The sequence below is a fragment of the Brachyistius frenatus genome, unplaced genomic scaffold, assembly GCF_029030835.1.
Source record: "Brachyistius frenatus isolate BFR_SWC_R1_liver_20210118 unplaced genomic scaffold, ASM2903083v1 Contig_12, whole genome shotgun sequence".
NCBI classification, from domain to species: Eukaryota; Metazoa; Chordata; class Actinopteri; family Embiotocidae; genus Brachyistius; species Brachyistius frenatus.
Genome location: NW_027210611.1, coordinates 5,462,710 through 5,481,779, shown reverse-complemented (window position 1 = coordinate 5,481,779; position 19,070 = coordinate 5,462,710). Strand labels below are relative to the sequence as shown.

The following is a 19,070-nucleotide window of genomic DNA, read 5'->3' as shown; positions in this document are numbered from 1 at the left end:
TTCTGTCTGTTTCGGTGCTGCTCTGCGACTCCCTTTTGATATTTCTGCTTTACTGTGTTATTATGCTCATTCAAATATATGCAAATGTACGGTGAGTTTGAATACTAATGTTTCTGTACCACTGTTCTGCATGTGTTTGCTCTCCCAGGTGTTAGTCTTTGATCCTGTCAGAGTGGGACGTGTCTAGCAGGGGACCGAGGAGGGAGCAGTGCCAACTTGGAACATGGTGCCTAATATTCACCTGGCAGTGCCCCTCCTGCCCAGAGGGGCGTTGCCATTCCTGCTTCTACTCAGCTGCATGGTGTTCTCCTCTCTGGCAGACAGTAAGTAACCCCATTCACGTGTGAAGTACCTTCCCCGCAATCTGATGTCACAGCTTTACTGTATGTTGCGGCGTCATTTGCTGAACACATTACGAAAATTGCACTTAATGGGAGGATAAATAGCAAATTCTTTAAGAATAATTTCAGGTTTTCGTTCGATCTGGTGATCATTTGAACAATTCCGAAGCCTGATGCGAGATGTTCTCTACGTTTAAAAGGACTGACATTTATTATCTGAAGTTGAATTAAACACACTGCATTGCCGCACATATATATTTGAAGAACAAGCTTTCATGTTGTGCCGTGTTGAGCTTCATTTAAAATAGAATATAGATTCCTTTTACATTTCATGTCTTCGGTGGATTGCGGCAAACAGAAATAGCTGCTCGTCTAACGGACGTCCCCAAGTATAGAGAGCTTCAGCATCGCAGCTAAAAATAAGCACACAATGCAGACGGTGACGATCCGTCGGCCTGCGTTGCCCGGTTGTCAATCTGAATGATAGTTTTGGCTGGAAAAAAGGCACTCCGAAAGATGTGTCGCTGCCGCCGCACCTTTGGGTCTACGGGGGCAGCAAAGAGGGACTCCCCTGCCAAAGACTGGGTCAGGGACAGAATTAATTCAACACATGACTTCACCTACAGTGCTGTCACAGGGTCACTGTAATTCAATTATAACCCACCCCCGTCCTGCCCCCCCCCCCAACCGACCACGCCAACTGCTCTGTCCTTTCAAACATGCATCGAATAGGACATGCCCCCCCGCCCCCGCCGTACCCGTTGGCTTTTCTCACTCAGCCCTGTGTTACCATCTCTGGCTCTCGTGGTGTGTTTACTTTTTGCACAGAATCACTGCGAACTTGACCTCGCAGAAAAGTTTTGCAGTCCTGTCCTTTTTCTTGTGGTCTGGCAAGACTGTCTTTGCTCTGCTTGTAATTTGATCAGACCAAGTCAAACCGTGACTGGAGCAGTAGTGCTTGAGTAAGATATTAAACATGCGCCCCACTGCACTGGATCCATCCCCACACATGGATTTGACTCAAGTCTTGTTAGTTTTTTTTCCCTTTGCAAGCAAACCCATTGCATCCTGCTATAAAATAACACACTCTGAATATGAACAGCCCCTTAAGAATTTAAATAAAGCATGAATAGCTTGTGATTAATTATATCTGAAAGAAGTTAATTGAATAAGTGAAAGACAGTTTGTGTTCGGTCTATTAATAATTGGTTAGTACGCCTCTTCACAAAGCAAATGAGATCTGCTATATGAGTCATCTATTTACTGGTTGTGGAACTTGTTTACTGTCATGGTATGTTGTGTGCTTGTGCTTTTTCTCTGGCTGCATTTTAATCAGCAAAATTGCTTCAATTGCATAGGCTTTTTTTTTTTTTTTTTTTTTTTTTGAGATTAGGAATAAAAGACTATGTTAGGGCCTTTGAAGGTGCCAAGATATTGTTTGAATATGCTGAGTCTGTCAGAAGCCTTGTGCAGCCCAGAGTTTGGATGGAGCCCTTGATTACAAAGCTGTGCTATCTTTAATCTATATTGTGCATATAGGTACATGCAAATGTGCATAATAAGCAAAGTGGGCTGGCTGGTGAAAGTGATTTAAAAATCGTATTTTGTCATAGTTGCATCCGTTATAATTTTTTGAATTAAGGATGCAAGTTTTTGGTTTTATAGATAGTGTTCAATTCGAGAAAAATGTGCAATGTAAAGTAACTTTTGTAAATCCTGTATCTTTGCTCTGTGCTTCTGTCTCCGAGAGAGCAAGATCGCTCCGGTCTCTAATTTCAGTAATTATATCATTTACAGATAAAAACACAGATCCCAGCATTTTAATTAAAAGACAAAGATACTCTGATGTGACAAGCTGGCACAAGTGTTTTTTATTGAGGATACACCCAGACACAGATACATGAATACAGGTGAGCGAGAATAAAGGTGGAATTTCAGCTTAAAAGGTAAAACATGAAATAACTTAGAAAAAAGGGAGGCCTTCCTCCGCTCTGGGGTTTACCTATGGTTGTAGTTTAATGTAAGCTCACATGGGAAAAGGCCGAGAACTGTTATTACCCCAACTGTAAAGCAAACAGACGTAGAATTAAAATAAAACAGTTGGGGGGCAAAAATAACACCTACCACTAATAGCAGGGTTGCGTTCATGCGGTGCCTTTAATTTCTATGCAACTTAGTTATGTGAACTTGATAGTTCTGGTTTGGATTTCCTGTATTACAGGGCAGACACCAGACAGATATTATGGGCGGGGTGCCTGGCAAGTTTCTGATTACATGGGTTCAGCCTGGTGTCCTTGTCTCCCCCTTGAAAAAGTTGAGCAGGCAAAGGAACCACAAACATGTGTGAGCAGTGTTCGGCTATGCCTTTCTAAAAAAAAAAAAACGAAAAAAAAAAAAAAAACGGTCTGTTCTGCTATTTACAGTTCATTGTTTGATGTTTTCAGGTGGCCTCATTTCAATGTGCTTGTTTGTTTGGCGTAAGATGGTACAATTCATCATAATTTTAGCCGCACAAATAACTACAAGAAAACACTCCAGCAGCGCGATCCGTGTTCGAGCCTCGTGACATCATTCATCTTATATCATCATTGAGTAGGCACACAATACAGTGTGATTACTCTGAGTGCTGATCACAGACGCCCCATCGATCCCCGGGGAGCCCAGCCTAATCAACTAGCCCTCCATACCGCCTCCTTGTACACAATAGGCCACTGGCCCCACAAGGTCAGCCTCAAAGTCACACATACCCAGCACTTAAATGTAATGGTTATCTTTTTGTAGCGCTGTCATTGTGAGTTATTTCATGGGCTTTAATAAGCTTTTGATGTATGTGTCTCCTCTCCTTCCTCCCATGTTATAATCTCGGGCTTGCTTTTCATGGGAGGTACAGCGGGATCACCAAGGCCTCCTTTGTGCCCAAGTCTGCTCTTTTCACTCCCAGCAGTAGGGAGATTACAGTGGTACCATGATTATCTTAATAAGTTGAAAATGACTTCTTTTTTTTATATATATATCAAATCACTGTCTCATGCTGCAAATGTTTAGTGTCCTATTCGTGATCTTATGTGTAACATCAGTAAAATAACTTTAAATCATTGGTTTTTAAGACAATTTCTTTGCCATCGTATTTCTGTATTGTCGAATGGCTTTACCATAAGCAAGAAGTTCCCAATGGGGCCACGTTGCTAAATATACAGTATATATATGCTATTAGCTTTGAAACAGACACTTCTCCAAGGAGCCTGTAATACAGCACAGAATTTCATGAATGTTTGAAAAGCCCTGAAATCCACATAACTTTGCTATGTACCCCACGAAACTGCATGATAATCATCGTAGATTGATTTGGCAAATTTCAAAGCTCACAAAAGAGTGAAGCAATGAAAGTGCCAAAGTGGTTTGGAGATGAGCGGCCAGATGGGGGGCTGCATGGCTGGAAATTGGATTGTATTTTTTAGTGTCCATATGGTCGCCTAGTTCAAAAACTGACGGGGACAGAAATTGATTCTTTTTTAATTAAAAGTAACCATATCCACCTTGGAGAGCCACTCGGAGAGTAATGCAGTTAGCACACAGCTGTGGTCCACACTCATTGTACAGACAGGCACACTGCGAGGGAGAGACTGAGGTGGTGGTGGAGGGGCTGGGGGTGGGGTCGGGGGTGTGGGGGGGGGGGGCAGCTGAACAATAGAAAATTCACTCTGAGGAAGCAGTGGGTGTGAGAGCAACATCTTCAACATAAACACGTCTTAGAGGTTTGAAGAGATTTGATGGGAAGTTGTTTTCATAAGCCAGTGCAGCAATGTCAGAGTGGAGGCAGGAGAGGGTCATCGGAGGTTAATGACGTGAGATTAATAGTTTAATTAGGGAGCTCGATAGCAGGGCCAGAGGCAGTCACCCAAACCCGCTGCTGCGTCCCGGTTTCGGTGGTGCCACAGCATGACAGGAACCGGCAGTGTCCTTCCAGAAAAAGGGCAGACGGAGAGAGACAATTCAATTCTGTGCTCGTCGTCGTGTCATTATTGACAAAACAAATCTCCACCCACGACTGTCCCTCACTACGTTGCACTTGTTACACTCTCACTTAATCTCAGTCTGCGTTGAATCGAAATGATCAACTATTACCAGACGTTTAAGTGATAATATGGATTTGTATGGAGTGATACTATGTGAGAAGTGTTTGAGGCGTTAAAGGATGCACATTCAGCTATTTTGGCACTTCCTGATCAGATGGCGAGACGGGAGAAATTCAGGATAGCTGGCACTAAATTGGACATAATCAAGTAACTCACAGCCACATCACCACTCACTTGGGATAGGAGATGATTTTCGAATAGTGTTGGGGGCGGGAGGGGGGGGGGGTATTGTTTAGTTTTGGTGCATCCTCTAAGGTGCTTTTAAAGGCATTTAACTCAGCCCAAACAGCCTGTGGCCATGGAGCAGAATAAAAATGTGTTTGGATCTCAAGTGGGATCTTTTTCCATGGATAAATGGTCACACCTTTCAAGCCAGAATCTCGTTGTTGTTCCATGTACCATCCGTTACATAATTTAATTTCCCTCCTCAAATTCGGGCTAGTGGAGAGCTGATTTACTTAAGACCTCCAGGCCGTGTGGGTGAGACGACGAGAACAATGGTAGGGGCTCTTTGTGGTCTCTGAGGGAAGGCTAATCTAAGGGAGGCAAATTAATGAGGTTAGTGAGGTCGCAGAGGGGGCGTGTGGTGATGGATGATGAGCAAACCCCAAAATGGGATCTCTGAAGAAGCTAGGAGCCATCTCAGCAGCTGCCCCCACGTCCCAGCACCTCCCGGGATCACTTAACATACTTAACATTTTCCCCACGTTGGTTTATTAACGTCGGGGTCCGAGACAAGGTTGGACTTTACCTAGCAGCACAACCCCCCCCCCCCACCGCCCACCCACAAGTCGCCAGAATCTCCTTTTGTGATCCCACAGCCACTTTAGAGGCTAGTTTGGATTTCCATTACAAAGATGGCACGCTCTATACTTTATTACATATTCAAGCTGCATTCAAAATGTACTCTTCCCTTCTCGTATTTTGTTTAGCATGCGAGTATCCCCGGGTTGACGCCCACACACGCCTCCAAATGCAGCAGTCCCTCATAGTTCCAAAGTAGCGAAACCACTCCGTTTCATGAAAAATGAGCACATTTCATCAAGTGAAACTAAATGAACATCGAAGGTGATGTTGCCGGAGGTTTATGCTGATGAGCTGCGCAGTTCAGCCGACACATTAGCAGAGTTGTCGCGCGAGTTAGGAACACGTACAAAGACAACTTGTTCTTTAGCGACAGGGAACTGCTTTGAATTTTGCATTTGTACTGTCCAAACGCGTGCTTGTTTTTAGTTAATGACACGGCGAGACCACGACCGGGATGTTAGCACCGAGGAAAAGGAAACCGTGAAACAGTTCTGTAACCATAATTTTCCTTAAAACAGCATCCGAAACAAAAACAGTTTTATCTTAAGGAAGCACAACAAAGGAACCGTGGCAGAGTGTCTGCCTTTTTGTCTGTGCAAACTTTCCCTTAAGGAATCGGGTGGGTTGAAAGAAGTCACATATTGTGAGTCATCTTAGCCTCGATCTAGGTTGGGCGCCAGTTTGAATACCACAGGTAATATAACACCTCAGACTCCCAATCGTGTGATACCAGGAACACCCACGTTCTCACCATCAAAAAGTCCACAATGAAGCATTTATCCTCTGATGTTTTTTAAACAGTTGCTTTAAATGCCCAGTCTACGCACCAGTCACCAAAGCCCATTCTGTCTTTCTTTTAGTTTTTGCAAATGTCATACGCTGACTGACAGTCAAGACGAGAGAGAGAGAGAGAGAGAGAGAGCGAGAGACACACAGAGAGAGAGAGACAGAGACAGAGAGAGAGAGAGAGAGAGACTTGAGAGATTCCTCCCTCCCTTCATAATCGGCTTGAGAAGATGAAAGCCATTACATTAATGTTGCTCACACTGTGAAGAGAGGAGTGAAGGGTAATTGCACTTAGAGTTCTTTCTGTTCTCCACTGTCTTGAATAATTCAGGGAAGGCTGGAAGGCCTGATAGAGAGCCAGTCTTTGTGGTCCACGGCCATATTGAAAGTTTTTTTTTTCTTTTTTTCCCCCCCTTTTCTCTTCTATAGGTTTAGACATTTTCTTTTAAGTACAGTATCTCTGTTGATGAATCGCATTAGTCTTCCGATTTCACTGAAGTTCCGATAACACTTATAAGGCTCCATCAATCTTCGGCCACTGCACTCCATTCCAAGAAGAGAAATGTAAAAATAGTTTCTGGTCTCTGTGTTATCATAAGAGAATGCAGTGTGAGCTGACTGCGAGTGAGTTGGAGAGGGAAGTGCATGGAAACTGAACCGTCCAGAAAAATCCTAGAACAACATGGGGAGGAATTTGTGGAGTTTGATTCCAGGAATTTCTTAATGAAGGGGTGACATTGAACACTGAAACTTTAAATTCAGGTAAAGACATAAAGGCCAATTCACAAGGACTAAAAAAAAAAAAACATTCGTAAAGTGTCTCGCTCGTCTTACCGTCGAAGGTGAAGGGAAGTCCATTGTGTGATTGACACCTGCAGCTGCAACAATAAGTTGATTCATTGATTTGTCAATCAACAGAAAATGAATCAGTTAGTGCCAAAACATTTGCTTTTCTAGTCTCGCGTGACAGTAAATTTAATATTTTGGGGTTCTGCATGGTCGGTCAGATAAAATGTTGCATTGGGCTGTTGCATTATATCGACATTTTTCACAATTTTCTGGAATTTAGAGACAAAATGAAGAACAAATTAAATACCCTGCAGAATAATTGGCAATCCAGAAAATCTTAAACGGAAGAGCTGTTAAACTACTGCACTGTTGACAGCACTGTGAAAAACATGCTCATTGTGAGCTGTTAGCTGTTAGCTTTTTTTTTTTTTTCTTCTTCTTTTTAAATAAATCATCTTGAGCAGGAGGATATCTTATGAGACAAATGACACAATGTTCCTTGGTGTTCAGCTGTAAAACAGAAGTGCAGATAGAAAACATGATGTTTATTGGTTTAAACAAACAGCCTGAAATGCAGTTGACTTTATAGGGGTAAATAACTTGGAGGTGTGGCAGCTTTATACGGAATTAATTGCAAACAAGTTGGCTGCTAATGGCCTCAAAAGACCTTAATGGAAGTATTCCATTAAAACAACCAGTGCTGATGCCATCAGACAAATGTCCACTAAGTGTCGCCCCATGAAAATGATAACTTGCTAATCCATTATTAATAAGAATTAATGGTGTTCTCTCTGGCGTGTGCGAATCGATCCCTGATACTCTACACTGCAGAGTAGCTCTCGTTGGGCACTCTGGCAGGTTTGGGAATACACTAATTGTTAGCCACACAAGTGCCATTTACGCGACTCTCCCTGCTGTCTCTGCATTTATTACAGGCCGTACACCGAGGCCCCCGACGAGGGAAAGAAAAGAGAAAACTGTATAGCTGCTTGGGAAAGTATCAAATAATAGCACGTATTTTTGTATCTCAGAATAGTGAGCAGCTCCGAGTAATTTCCCATTCATTCAGCCCTACATATAGTTCACCCCTGCTCTCGTCGTTAGTCCGTATTTCAGACCCGTTTACGGTGCAGGTCTTGACAGGCGATCATCCATCTCAACACGTGGAGATCTGTCCAGTGAATACTCACACATGTATCTCTATTGGACTTCAGACAAGCGCGCACCTTTCATCTCTTTAATGACCTCAGACCCCACAAATACTGCTGCAGGCGTCAGGTTAACAGAGAGAAGCTGTTTAATCCCCCCCTCCCCCCGCCCCCCCCACAGCAATCAGCAGCTTTTAGGCTCCTCCGCTGCTCCAGGATCTATTCAGATTTGTCAATAGCCTGCACTCAGGGTTAGAGTGTAGATGTCACCGCGCTAAATCACCACACTGCATCATAAGTGCTAAATTCAGTGAATTACTACTAATGACTGCTAGTAGATCAAGCTAGCACTTTATATTAAGTTTTTGAACAAGGCGTTAAAAGGGTTTGCATTCATTTCCCTAATAACCCCACGATGTGTTCGATAATGAGGTTAATGTCTCTCGTGTAGCAGCGAAGAAGAAACACCTATTAAGTCCCGCAGAATAAGAGTAGGGAAGTTTTCACATGTGTGCATTGTTTTTGTGCTTTGATGAATTCATTTATTCCATTCATTAGTCATAACATGAAAGGCTCTTTGCTCCAGCAACCAAAAGCTGTGTTTTTCTTTTCCCCCCCTCCACCACCACCAGCCACGCTGCCGTTTGTGCACGCCAATGCTGTTTTTCATGGAGATCACTTTCTCATCTGTCTGGTGCGTTCATTTGGTAATTAAAACCAGTAGCTTGAATGATTGAGTGGTAATCCAGATGTGTTCATCTGCTTTGCATTTGACTAAACTCATTCAGTTCAGCGTTCGCGTGACAGTAATTACAGCGTCGTTGTAATTTGGCCAAAAATGTTGGAAATATGAGGTATTCATTAGCCAATAACCTCGAACCCGAAGATTCTGGTCGCTCGCAGCGAGAAGTCTGCCTGACAGCTGCGGCAGCGCTTCCCCTGCATTGGCAGAGAGAAGAGGGAGCGCGCGTTAAAGCCTTGTCAAAGAAAGGAGTTTTCAATGTGATGTATCAAAGCATAGGAAGAGTGCGGCTCAAAGGTTGCAGTCAGTGGCTGAGTGAAGGATTTGCATAGGTAGGCTTATGTGTTTTCCACCTCGCCCTTGCCATTGTTTTCATGTGACAACCGCCTGACAGCAAAGAAAATGGGACACGGGGAAGGAGAAAGAAAAAATAAATAAATAAATAAATAAATAAAAAAGTCTAGATTTTGTCTGGAAGAAAAGAAGTGACAAACCCAACAGTTTCGTATCCTCATCCGGCAGCGGTGCAGGAACACCCAACTCTTTCAGTTCGGTCTTAAATGCCTCCGGCCTTTTGGTTGGTGTTAGGACCACTGTTAACTCCGTGTGGAAGTCAGAGGTTTAGGATCTACTGGCAGTCATAACATGAAAGGCTCTTTGCTCCAGCAACCAAAAGCTGTGTTTTTCTTTTTCCCCCCTCCACCACCAGCCACGCTGCTGTTTGTGCACGCCAATGCTGTTTTTCATGCAGATCACTTTCTCATCTGTCTGGCCACCCAGACCTTTTGGAGATTTGGGGTTCGAACGCCCGGCGAGATCTGGATGAACGATGGACAGCTCGGAATTTGCCGTCGTTTCGTCTTTTGAGTCAACTATCGAAAATTCAGGGGAAGCTTGTTCAAGAGGATTCATATAGGAAAAGATCAGAGAGGCCAGTTTACTCCGTTCTTCTGTTTATCCCTAACAAAAAAACAAAACAAAACAAAAAAAATCCCTTATCATTTCTAAGATCCAGCAGTTCCTGACTTGGATGTTTGTGCCAATACACGAGCTGCCATCCTTTAATTTGAAGCACGTGCAGAGGACTGTTTTAATACTTGCCCGATCTCCGTCCGAGCAACAAAATGGAAAAAAAAAAAAAAAAAAAGCCCCTCCCGTCAATTTATGACGGACAGATGTTAAGAGCAAACTCCTGGAAGTCAGATTGGTGCTAATCAGGTTTTGAGGATTCCAACTCACCCGGCCACGCACGCACCGACGCGTGCTCAGGCACGCTCTTAATGCCCATCTGGTTAGAATCGTTAGCGCGGCTCCCACCGACGCTATGGGGAAGGATTTATTGCTGCGCTGCCGCAGTCTTTTAAGTCTCATCTCCGGAAGATCCGGGACGAATATATCATTCAAATGTCGCGTGGATTTAGGGATTGCGACGGGGTCGCAGGTTGCAGTTGGATAGATGCATGTTGAGACTGCTGTGCTTTGCCAAGTGTGCTTCGCTGCCTGTTGACGCACTACGCCGCGCTGCAGTACATCTCCATTGTTGGCCTTTGTCAGCTCGTCGTGGTTGTTGTTTATTTTTTTTTTTTTTTAAAGATCAAATTGGCTTCAGTCTGTTAGACTTATTGCAGTTATATCACAGTTGCATACTCTTCAGAAGACCAGTTGAAAACACTTGATTTTCAACAACAAATATAATCAAACTGATAGCTGCATTTTACTTTTTGAAGTTGATTTATATGGTTATATTTTTCACTTGTGGCTCCCTGCCTTGTCACGTACCACGTGTGCAGTTGATTTGGTATAAATAGCAGGTAAACTTGTTGAAAATATTTAGACAAGAAGCCACATTCTCTTATTTCTGCACTGTAAAATACAGCTTCCTGTTTGAGCTTAAAATATGAATTTTTGTTGTTGTTGTTGTTACCAATCAAAAACTACAAATCGTTCCTCTAACTTTGTTAAATGTTAGCTCGAATAAATATGGCCTCATTTTAAAACCTCTGTCTCAGTCTATTTAGATTTGTTAATACATTGAACTGATCAGGAAGTTGTTTGAACTAAAATATATATTTCAGCTTAATTAAGATGGTCTGTTGTTTATTTGTTTCAAATTTGTTAATTCATCATTTCACATCAGTATAATTAAAGTCAGGATGAATCATGCTCAAAAGCTCTGAAAATAAAAAGGTTTTTTTTTTTTTTTTTTTGAAGTTGATTTAACTTAACATTAATACAATTTCCATTGAGTTTACGAGATAAGATTAGTCGACTCCAGTAAATTTGTTTGCGGTGTTTCACGGCTCGATTGTACCTCTCCTCCTCCTCCGACCGGCTTCATTTGAATGTGCGTAAACCACCTCACATCAAAGTGTCGCGTACGCACGCGCACATCGCTGCCTGCAGGCTCGCAGTATCACTTTTACTGCAGATTGTAGGGCTGCGCTCGACTCGGGATTTCTGTCAGTCCAATCAGATTTGGCTTCTGAACATGAAGATTCACTCTGTTCGGTCCTCTTTGTTTTCCATTTTGCAATGGAATGACTGAGGGGGTTGGAGGGGGGGGGGCCCTCCGGGTGACGACTGGACGTTCGGAGGGGCGGCCCGAGTCTATCGCTGTACGTTGTTCGTATGAACGCTCCTGTGCAGCAACGTCCTCCCAACGAGGACGGCCAGCACCGACGGTGCGGTCTCTCTTTCTCCGGCCGAGTGAGGGCAGAGAGCGACGACGTAACAGGTGGACCTGCAGAACGTGCGGGGCAGACACCCCCGTCCGCATCCGAAGTAGGCACAATGTTATGCTAACTGCAAGTTGAACCCCTCCCCTCCACCACCTTCCACTAATGTTATATCAGAGCACATAAAAAAAAAAAAAAAAAAAGAAGAAGAGAAGAATGGTGGCAGCCATTGCTGGATTTTCCCCAGTGTGTGCTCAGTGAGGGAAGGCTGGCGGCTCCTCTGTGTACGCAGCATAATGATTTACTCCTTTGTGCGCGTCTCCACGGGACGGTCTCCTTGTCTGTGGTTTAGGTGTTCCCCCCCCCCCCCTTAATGACTCTGGAGATGAAACACGAGCTGACGAAACCGGTAATAAGGACATTGTGTCACGTTGCTGCAGCCAGGATTATGCACGTCTGAGGCTGTAAATACAGCAGAAAGCGCGGCGGCCGTAGCGCGCAGCTAAGGTGCGCTCATTGTGGCTTCGTGTCAGCTTTGACAGGCCGTCGACGAAAACACACACTCCATTGTTCGTGCGCACAATGACGCTGGGCGCGGTGCTCCGTGGAAACCCGAAAGGCAAACAGCGGAAACTCCAGCTCGGAGTTGCTCTCCGAGGCAGTCCGCGGTTTGTTTGTAAACACGCGCGATCCAGGAAGTCGTGATGCAGAATCAAAACAAATAGTAAGACACAGTCGTCGCCTCCTTCGGATTTTGGCAAAGTGTCCAGCGCTTTGAAGGCCTCGTCAGACAATTGAGGCCGTTTGAATGCGAAACAAAACGACCAGATTAACTCCCAACGTCGTATTTGCTCTGGGTGACGAACTCTGCCCCGTTTCAGATTACGTGTCAAAGCACAAGGTTGAAGAATTCAACCTGCTACAGTGGCAGACAGACACACAAAGACTCCATGTTCCTCCCATGACCGAGCTGCAGGTGTGCGCGGCAACAATGCCTCCGTGGGGGTTTTCTCTCGTGGTTGCCTTTGTGTGGAGAAAGTGACACCCACCGATGACCAGCTCTTACCTGCCGACGTGGCGGACGCACGGACGTCCCCCTTCGCTTCGCCTCCTCCCACTCCCTCCCGCTCTCTCCTTTACCTCGACTCTCCGACTCCTTCCCTGTCATTAACTTTTTTTTTTTTTCTCTCTCTCTCCCCCTCCCCTCCCCCTCGCACCCCCCTTCACTCCGTCTTCCTCAGGCCTGCCGAGTTTTGTCAAATCCCCCGAGGACCAGACGGGCATCTCGGGCGGGGTTGCGTCGTTTGTGTGCCAGGCCGCCGGGGAGCCCAAGCCCAGGATCACCTGGATGAAGAAAGGCAAGAAAGTCAGCTCCCAGCGCTTCGAGGTGGGCAGCCGTGCGCGGCTTTCACAAATCCCAACACTCGCACACGCGCGCGCACGCACGCACGCGCACACACAACACGGGCAGCCGCAAACACACAACGCGCGTGACAAAAAAAAAAACAACAACATTACAGGCGCGGATCTTCAGACGCTTCTCGCAGCCCTCTTTCATTAAGACCGACACTTCCACACATGCGCGCACACTTGCGGCACAAATCACACACTGACACACAATGAATCGCGCCTGTTATTGAAGCATCACACCAACTCCTCTCCACTCCGAGCCAAACCAGACAGGCTTCCCTTCTCTTTAATCCCCCCCCCCCCCATCTTGATTTATAAAGTCCGCTTCATCTCTCTCTGTCTTTTTCACACCCTCGCCCTTCCCCTTCTGTTCCTCGGCTACCCCATCTCTGACCATACACCCCCTTGATCTGTTACTTGATGTGATTCCCCTCCCTCTTTTCAACCCGCATGAACAGAAAGAAACGGCTTAGCCGGGAACTATCACTTGTTTTCTGACTAGTCTTACCTCGCCACCAAAACTGCGGCAGCTGGGGAGTTTGTGCTCCTCGGCTGGTATTCCTTACCGCCGTGTTCATGCTGCGCATCGGTGTTGTTGTTTTTTTTTAATACGACTTCATATTCATATTCACTCTGAACACCCTAATTGAGTCCCACTTGTCTTTAAGAGGACATTTTGGCCCTTTTTTTTTTTTTTCATTAGTTTTACTTTTGTAGTGAGAATGAAAAACACAAGAAACTCCCAGAGTCTCGAGAAACACATCAGAAACACACAAAAAAAAAATTAAAAAAAATCAAGAAAACTGTAATCTGCAAGTGGAAATGGATTCATTTATAATCTTGCATTGAAGTTGTATCTTTGGATTGAAAAAGAGGCCCCTAAAAAAAAAAAAATCACCGCCGCCCTTCTGCTTTGCCGTGGCTCTCGCAGGTGATTGAGTTTGATGACGGTTCGGGCTCCGTGCTGCGGATCCAGCCGCTGCGCACACACAGAGACGAAGCCATTTACGAGTGCACAGCCGCTAACAGCGCTGGCGAGATCAACACCAGCGCCAAGCTTACAGTGCTTGAAGGTAAGATAAGTCTCTCTCCTTTTTTTTTTTTTTTTTTTCTTTCTCCGCTTCGTTGCTCGCTCCATCTTGCTTTCGCACCCTCTCTTTTCTTTACACTCCCCTCCTTTTCCTGCTGCTAGTGGTTTTGGAAGCTTTTATTTCCAATATATCCAAAAGCAAATATGAGTATTTGCCTTAAAAAAAAAAAAAATCATACATAAACATTTGCAAAAAAAAAAAAAATCTCTGGATCCTTCGTTCTGGTACCGTCATGGAAAAGCAGATAGTGTGCATCTTAATGTAAACTCCACAAGGTGGGAAAAAAAAAAAAATGTGTGGATTGAGATTTTTGTTTTTTATAAAAGATAGCATACAGTTCAGCAATTCGTCAAATGTATGACCTGAAATGGAGTTACACTTGAATAAATATGTGCTATATATTGTCTACAACCCAATGTTTATACATGTCTTCTTCTCTCGCCGAGTCACTTAGCCCCGTCTGAATCCTCTACCGTAGCAAATCACTGCCATGCTCAATTAATGAAGATGAGCTGTTGTTGTGAATACCGGCTGGCGGCCGATACATCTGACTTGAATGAACATTTACAAAACAATAATTCCCTTCCCGTCCACACAACTTGAAGAAAAAGGCCTCACGCGGACACATTTAACATTTCGTCTGTGCTACGAGTGTCTTCCGTATGTAAGGGCAGCCGCCGTTGCTGCAGGCCAGTTTGACCTCCGTGGACCCTCCTTTCCCTTCTCGTCCATGGAGTTTTAATGCTTGTGATTTATGTGGACAGAGGCTCTGCACCTCTCCCCGCGCGCTCTTCCATATCACTGAGCTGTGAGCACGAATTTCCTCTTTAATTGATTGTAATTTTGTCATGTGAGTGCGGGTCACCACAGGAGTTTATTTCATTGGAAACTTTGAATGGAAAAAAAAAAAAAAAAAAAGCTTCAGAGCTAGCCAGAGGGAGGATTAAAGCCGTCCACAGCCATTACAGTGGCATTATAGCGGATCCCCTCTCATTCAAATACAGCCTTTTCCACCCCCTTTTTGAATCCCATCTTCCTTCCACCCTCCCTTCCTTTTTTTGCCCGTCCACACTGATTTGGTGATATCATCGACTGGGCTTGCGTAATCTTCCCGAAGGGACTTTTTCTTCAGTGCAAAGAAAGGTTGTTGTTGTTGTTTTTTTTTTTTTACCCTTCTTTTGCATCGTATCATGAAGAATGCTTTCGCCCTGCACAAACAAACAGCTCCAACATGACAGGAAGCTCACATGAAATGAGATGATATTAATCACAGTGTTAGTGTTGGAGGGCCAAACAGGACACGAAGTTCGGATTCCCTCAGTTCCTGATGTAAACACGGACGACAGTCTTGCTCAACAGCGAGCAACTTTTCCCATCAGCGGACGTACTTTGCACGAAGTGGTCTTCTCTCTGCGATCCTGTGGTAGCTGCGAACTCCGGGGTCACGTAGCGCGACAGAAAAATGCAATACGATGCTTTTATCTGCAGGGCTTTACTCATACATACACTCTCTGCATGTTCAGCGTGCGAGAGTAATCAGATCTTCAACCGTGACAGTGTTAACAACACAGTCTTTGTCCTGGTTACTCTAAAGTTACCTTCTAAATTTTCACAGGACGCACCTACTTCAGGCTACAATTAGGAATAATATTTACAGTAATATTAAACTGGCACGACACAAAAGAGTTGCAACAGCGTTGAGCGCTCCACCAAAATATCCACACCTGTGTGTCGTAGAAGGGAGACACTTTCCGCTCATTGTTTTTGGTCTCACAAACCAAAACAATAAAAGGCTCCTGAAGAAAAACAAAAACAAAACTGCCTACAAACTCCGGCAAGCCTCATCTGCGTTAGCTGCCCGGGGTGAAATGGCAGACAGCCAAAGCAAACAAGTTGCCGGTGAAGTCGACGTCTTCGTCGAACCCTTGGCAAGGCCAACAGAGAGATATTTATTTCCAAATCTGGACTCCAGCAGTACGTTTCCAACTCGTTTTGTACGCGTTAGAAGTGAGTCGCGGCCAAAACGGCTACGGACGACCTTATCGACTGATGTAGTGTGACGCTTGTAGCCGTCATATTGTTTTTCAATCTTTCAGCCCGTTATTGTTGAAAACCAATTGAACAGTAAATGTAAATAATTGGAACTTCATGCAGTTTACAATTTATTTGACAGCGAATTTGAATCTCTCAGCATTTATTATCAAACAAAAACAAGCAACAGTTTGGAGAAAAAAATAGTAAGATTTGTGATATTTTTTTTTTTCTTTTTTCTTTTTTTTCTTTTTTTTTTTACTTAATGCAGTCCCAGAGGCGGAACCAGAGAACAAAACCCCACATCATGTTAAATCAAAATAACCCCTTCAATCTGCCCGTCCGCAACCCCGGGGACGAGCGAGACGCAGAGCATCTCCGTACACGCACACAAACACACACAAACCACACACACAATCATGCATATTCAATGACACAAACACACTCAGCGCACACACACACACACACACACACACACACACACACACACACACACACACCCTTACAGAGCAATGACGTCAGCTCTCGCTCTATTTTTGGACTATTGTTTGTAGCCGAGTGATACATCAAATTCATATCAGCGACAGTTCACAAGAAAACACTGGGGCAGCACCAAACAGATGGAGACTAATGATCCTCCTCCCTAATGGTAGCCTGAAGGTTTGAGGAGTCGGCGTCACGTCGGAACGTTTTCCTTTTCACATCTCGGACCGAATGATACCGTCTCGGAGAAAGTGACTCGGAAACCTGCTGAGACTCTGTGAACTTAAATCGCTGCGGTGTTCTTGAGCAAGGCAGTGGATGGAGCTCTGCCCGATGTGGATGTGTAAGAGGGGGGGGGGGGGAAATGAAGCCCAGCATTGCTGAAAAAACATGTCACGTCTCAGTCAACCTTCACTGAATAAATAAAGGTTAAAAAAAAAAAAAAAAGGACTTCATAAGCAAAAGCGTCCTCTTTTTGCATTCCAAAAGAAAAACTCCCGACTCCCAACATGAATTAAAAGACATGTGACTTTGCATCCACATGAAGTTGTCATAATGCACTGAGTGCCTCATCCAGAGAGGCAGTGAGAATGCTGAAGTCATTATAGCGCTAAGTCGATCTGGATTATAGGTTTTAGCAGAGCAAAGGAAGGTCGAGCATTAATTATGATTATTTCATATACTGGCTCTTTATTTTGTAATGCCAATCCTGCAAAATATGGATTATGACAGTCGTACCAGTGCAGCTTTGCACGTGCTTCCAGCGCTCTGTGAGGAAGGCTGTACCGTGTGAAAGGAAAGTAGCAGGAGGGCATGAAAGTGTTGGGGTAGACTTGCTTGTGATTTTTTTGCGCCCAATGCAACAGGTGCACGTTTATTTTTGTGTGCCCAACGCCAACTTCTTATGTAACACCGGTAATATACAATAAAAATAAATAAATAAATAAAAAAAAGTCATATTGTGATTTTTGCAATATTCGGACTTGTCGACGTCATGACGTGCGTTATGCGCTGTACTTATACGCGGTGAGCGTGGCAGAAAGTGGCTCCATGGTGGAAGAGTTAGTTCCCAAAAGAGAAGTGACTTCGGTTGTGTGGAAGTGTTTTGGGTCCGAAGCATCTGATCTTCAACAAACCACGATAATATGTTCGTTAGTTCTGAACGTTTGAAGAAACGCAACTTTGTGTAGAAAATTCAGGTTGTCTCATGTTAAATATTATTCTGTTCTTGAAGATCTGTCCACTTGATATTCTGTCATGGGTCGCTCACCTGTGGGGAGTTGCGAAGGCATCTTTTCACAGTAGCCAAGTCGGGCTTTAGCACATTTGCAGTCATGAGTCTTGAGTCACTCTGTAATTCTGTCACGCTGTAACAGCCACGCTCTTTGTTCCACGCCGTTCTCACGCCCCTGCCCGAGAGGTCACACCGCTGAGACTTACATACGGTCCCAAAGTCAGCTCAGCCATTCCTCATTGTGTGTATGAGAGGCACACACAGGCACACACACACGCACACACACACACACACACACACACACACACACACACACACACACACACACACACACACACACACACACACACACACACACACACACACACACACACACACACAGTGAGGCAGAATATAAAAGTGAAGTTGCGTTCTTTTATTGTTGCCACGCTGTCATAAGTCATCTTTTGAGGATTCTTAGTAACAACCTTTTTTTTTTTTCCACTGTGTGTTGTATACATACCAGAATAAAGAAAATTAAAAACCTGGTCGATGTAGACAAAACTTACATGCAAAATTAATTGTGTGTGTGTGTGTGTGTGTGAGAGAGAGAGAGAGAGAGAGAGAGAGAGCGAGAGAGAGAGAGAAACAGAGGGAGTGAATTGTGTGCAGGTCTGACCTGTATGGATAAATAATGATGCAGACGTTGCTGAGAGCAGAAGGGGGAGGCGTGATTGAGAGATATTGTTGCAGTCTTTCATTCCCCTCTCGGTCACCCTTTTCTTTCATTTCTGTCTGCCATCTTGCCTCTCTAATGTCGGTCTCTTCTTATCTACCCTCTTCTTTGTTCTATTTGTCTGCCTCATCTCTGTGTTGACTACAGTGGACAGTGTGATGACGCTTTGCATCTGTGTCGGGTAACATAGAGAGATGACCAGAGGGAACAATGACTCATTACATGGGTAACGATGCCAATGCTCTGACCTTGAGCCCCCCACCCACCCCGAATTGAACCGCCTCAGTAAATGTCCAGGTAAATGGTGCTTGTCTCTACGATCTATGAAATAAACTACCGCTGGCCAGAAAAGACATCTCGGCTCACAACGTCGGTCTTAAATGCAGTGCGCCGCCACTTCTCCGTGTCAAGGGAATATTTCACGTCTTCATCGGCGTTAACATTTGATGAGCACGTAAAATGTGAAACGCAATGACTCAGATCGCAAAATGCCTAAAGGTGGTGTTAAAACCACATCAGGACAATAATGGTGATGGTAGAGCTGATGCGGCTCCGCGACTCCAGTGACTACGAGTTTTCCCCGAAACCTGCAACAGATTCTGATAGAACCGCCTCGAGCAAAAGCCTGGTAAGTACTCGCAAGTAGTTTTAATTGGTTTCTATCGGCAGCCAGGGGATTGCA

The 19,070-nt window shown here is 44.5% G+C and overlaps 1 protein-coding gene across 22 annotated transcripts in view; it reads left to right on the top strand.

The window, feature by feature from the left end:
- The window catches only part of LOC138617419 (receptor-type tyrosine-protein phosphatase F), a 166,619-nt gene that overhangs the window by 58,128 nt on the left and 89,421 nt on the right, over window positions 1-19,070 (top strand). For all 22 annotated transcript variants that reach the window (XM_069692440.1, XM_069692431.1, XM_069692443.1 and 19 more), the window contains exons 2-4: window positions 149-323; window positions 12,666-12,811; window positions 13,766-13,907. In XM_069692440.1, coding sequence (XP_069548541.1) covers window positions 224-323; window positions 12,666-12,811; window positions 13,766-13,907 — 388 coding nt within the window. In that variant the 5' untranslated portion in view covers window positions 149-223. The remainder of the gene's footprint in view (window positions 1-148; window positions 324-12,665; window positions 12,812-13,765; window positions 13,908-19,070) is intronic.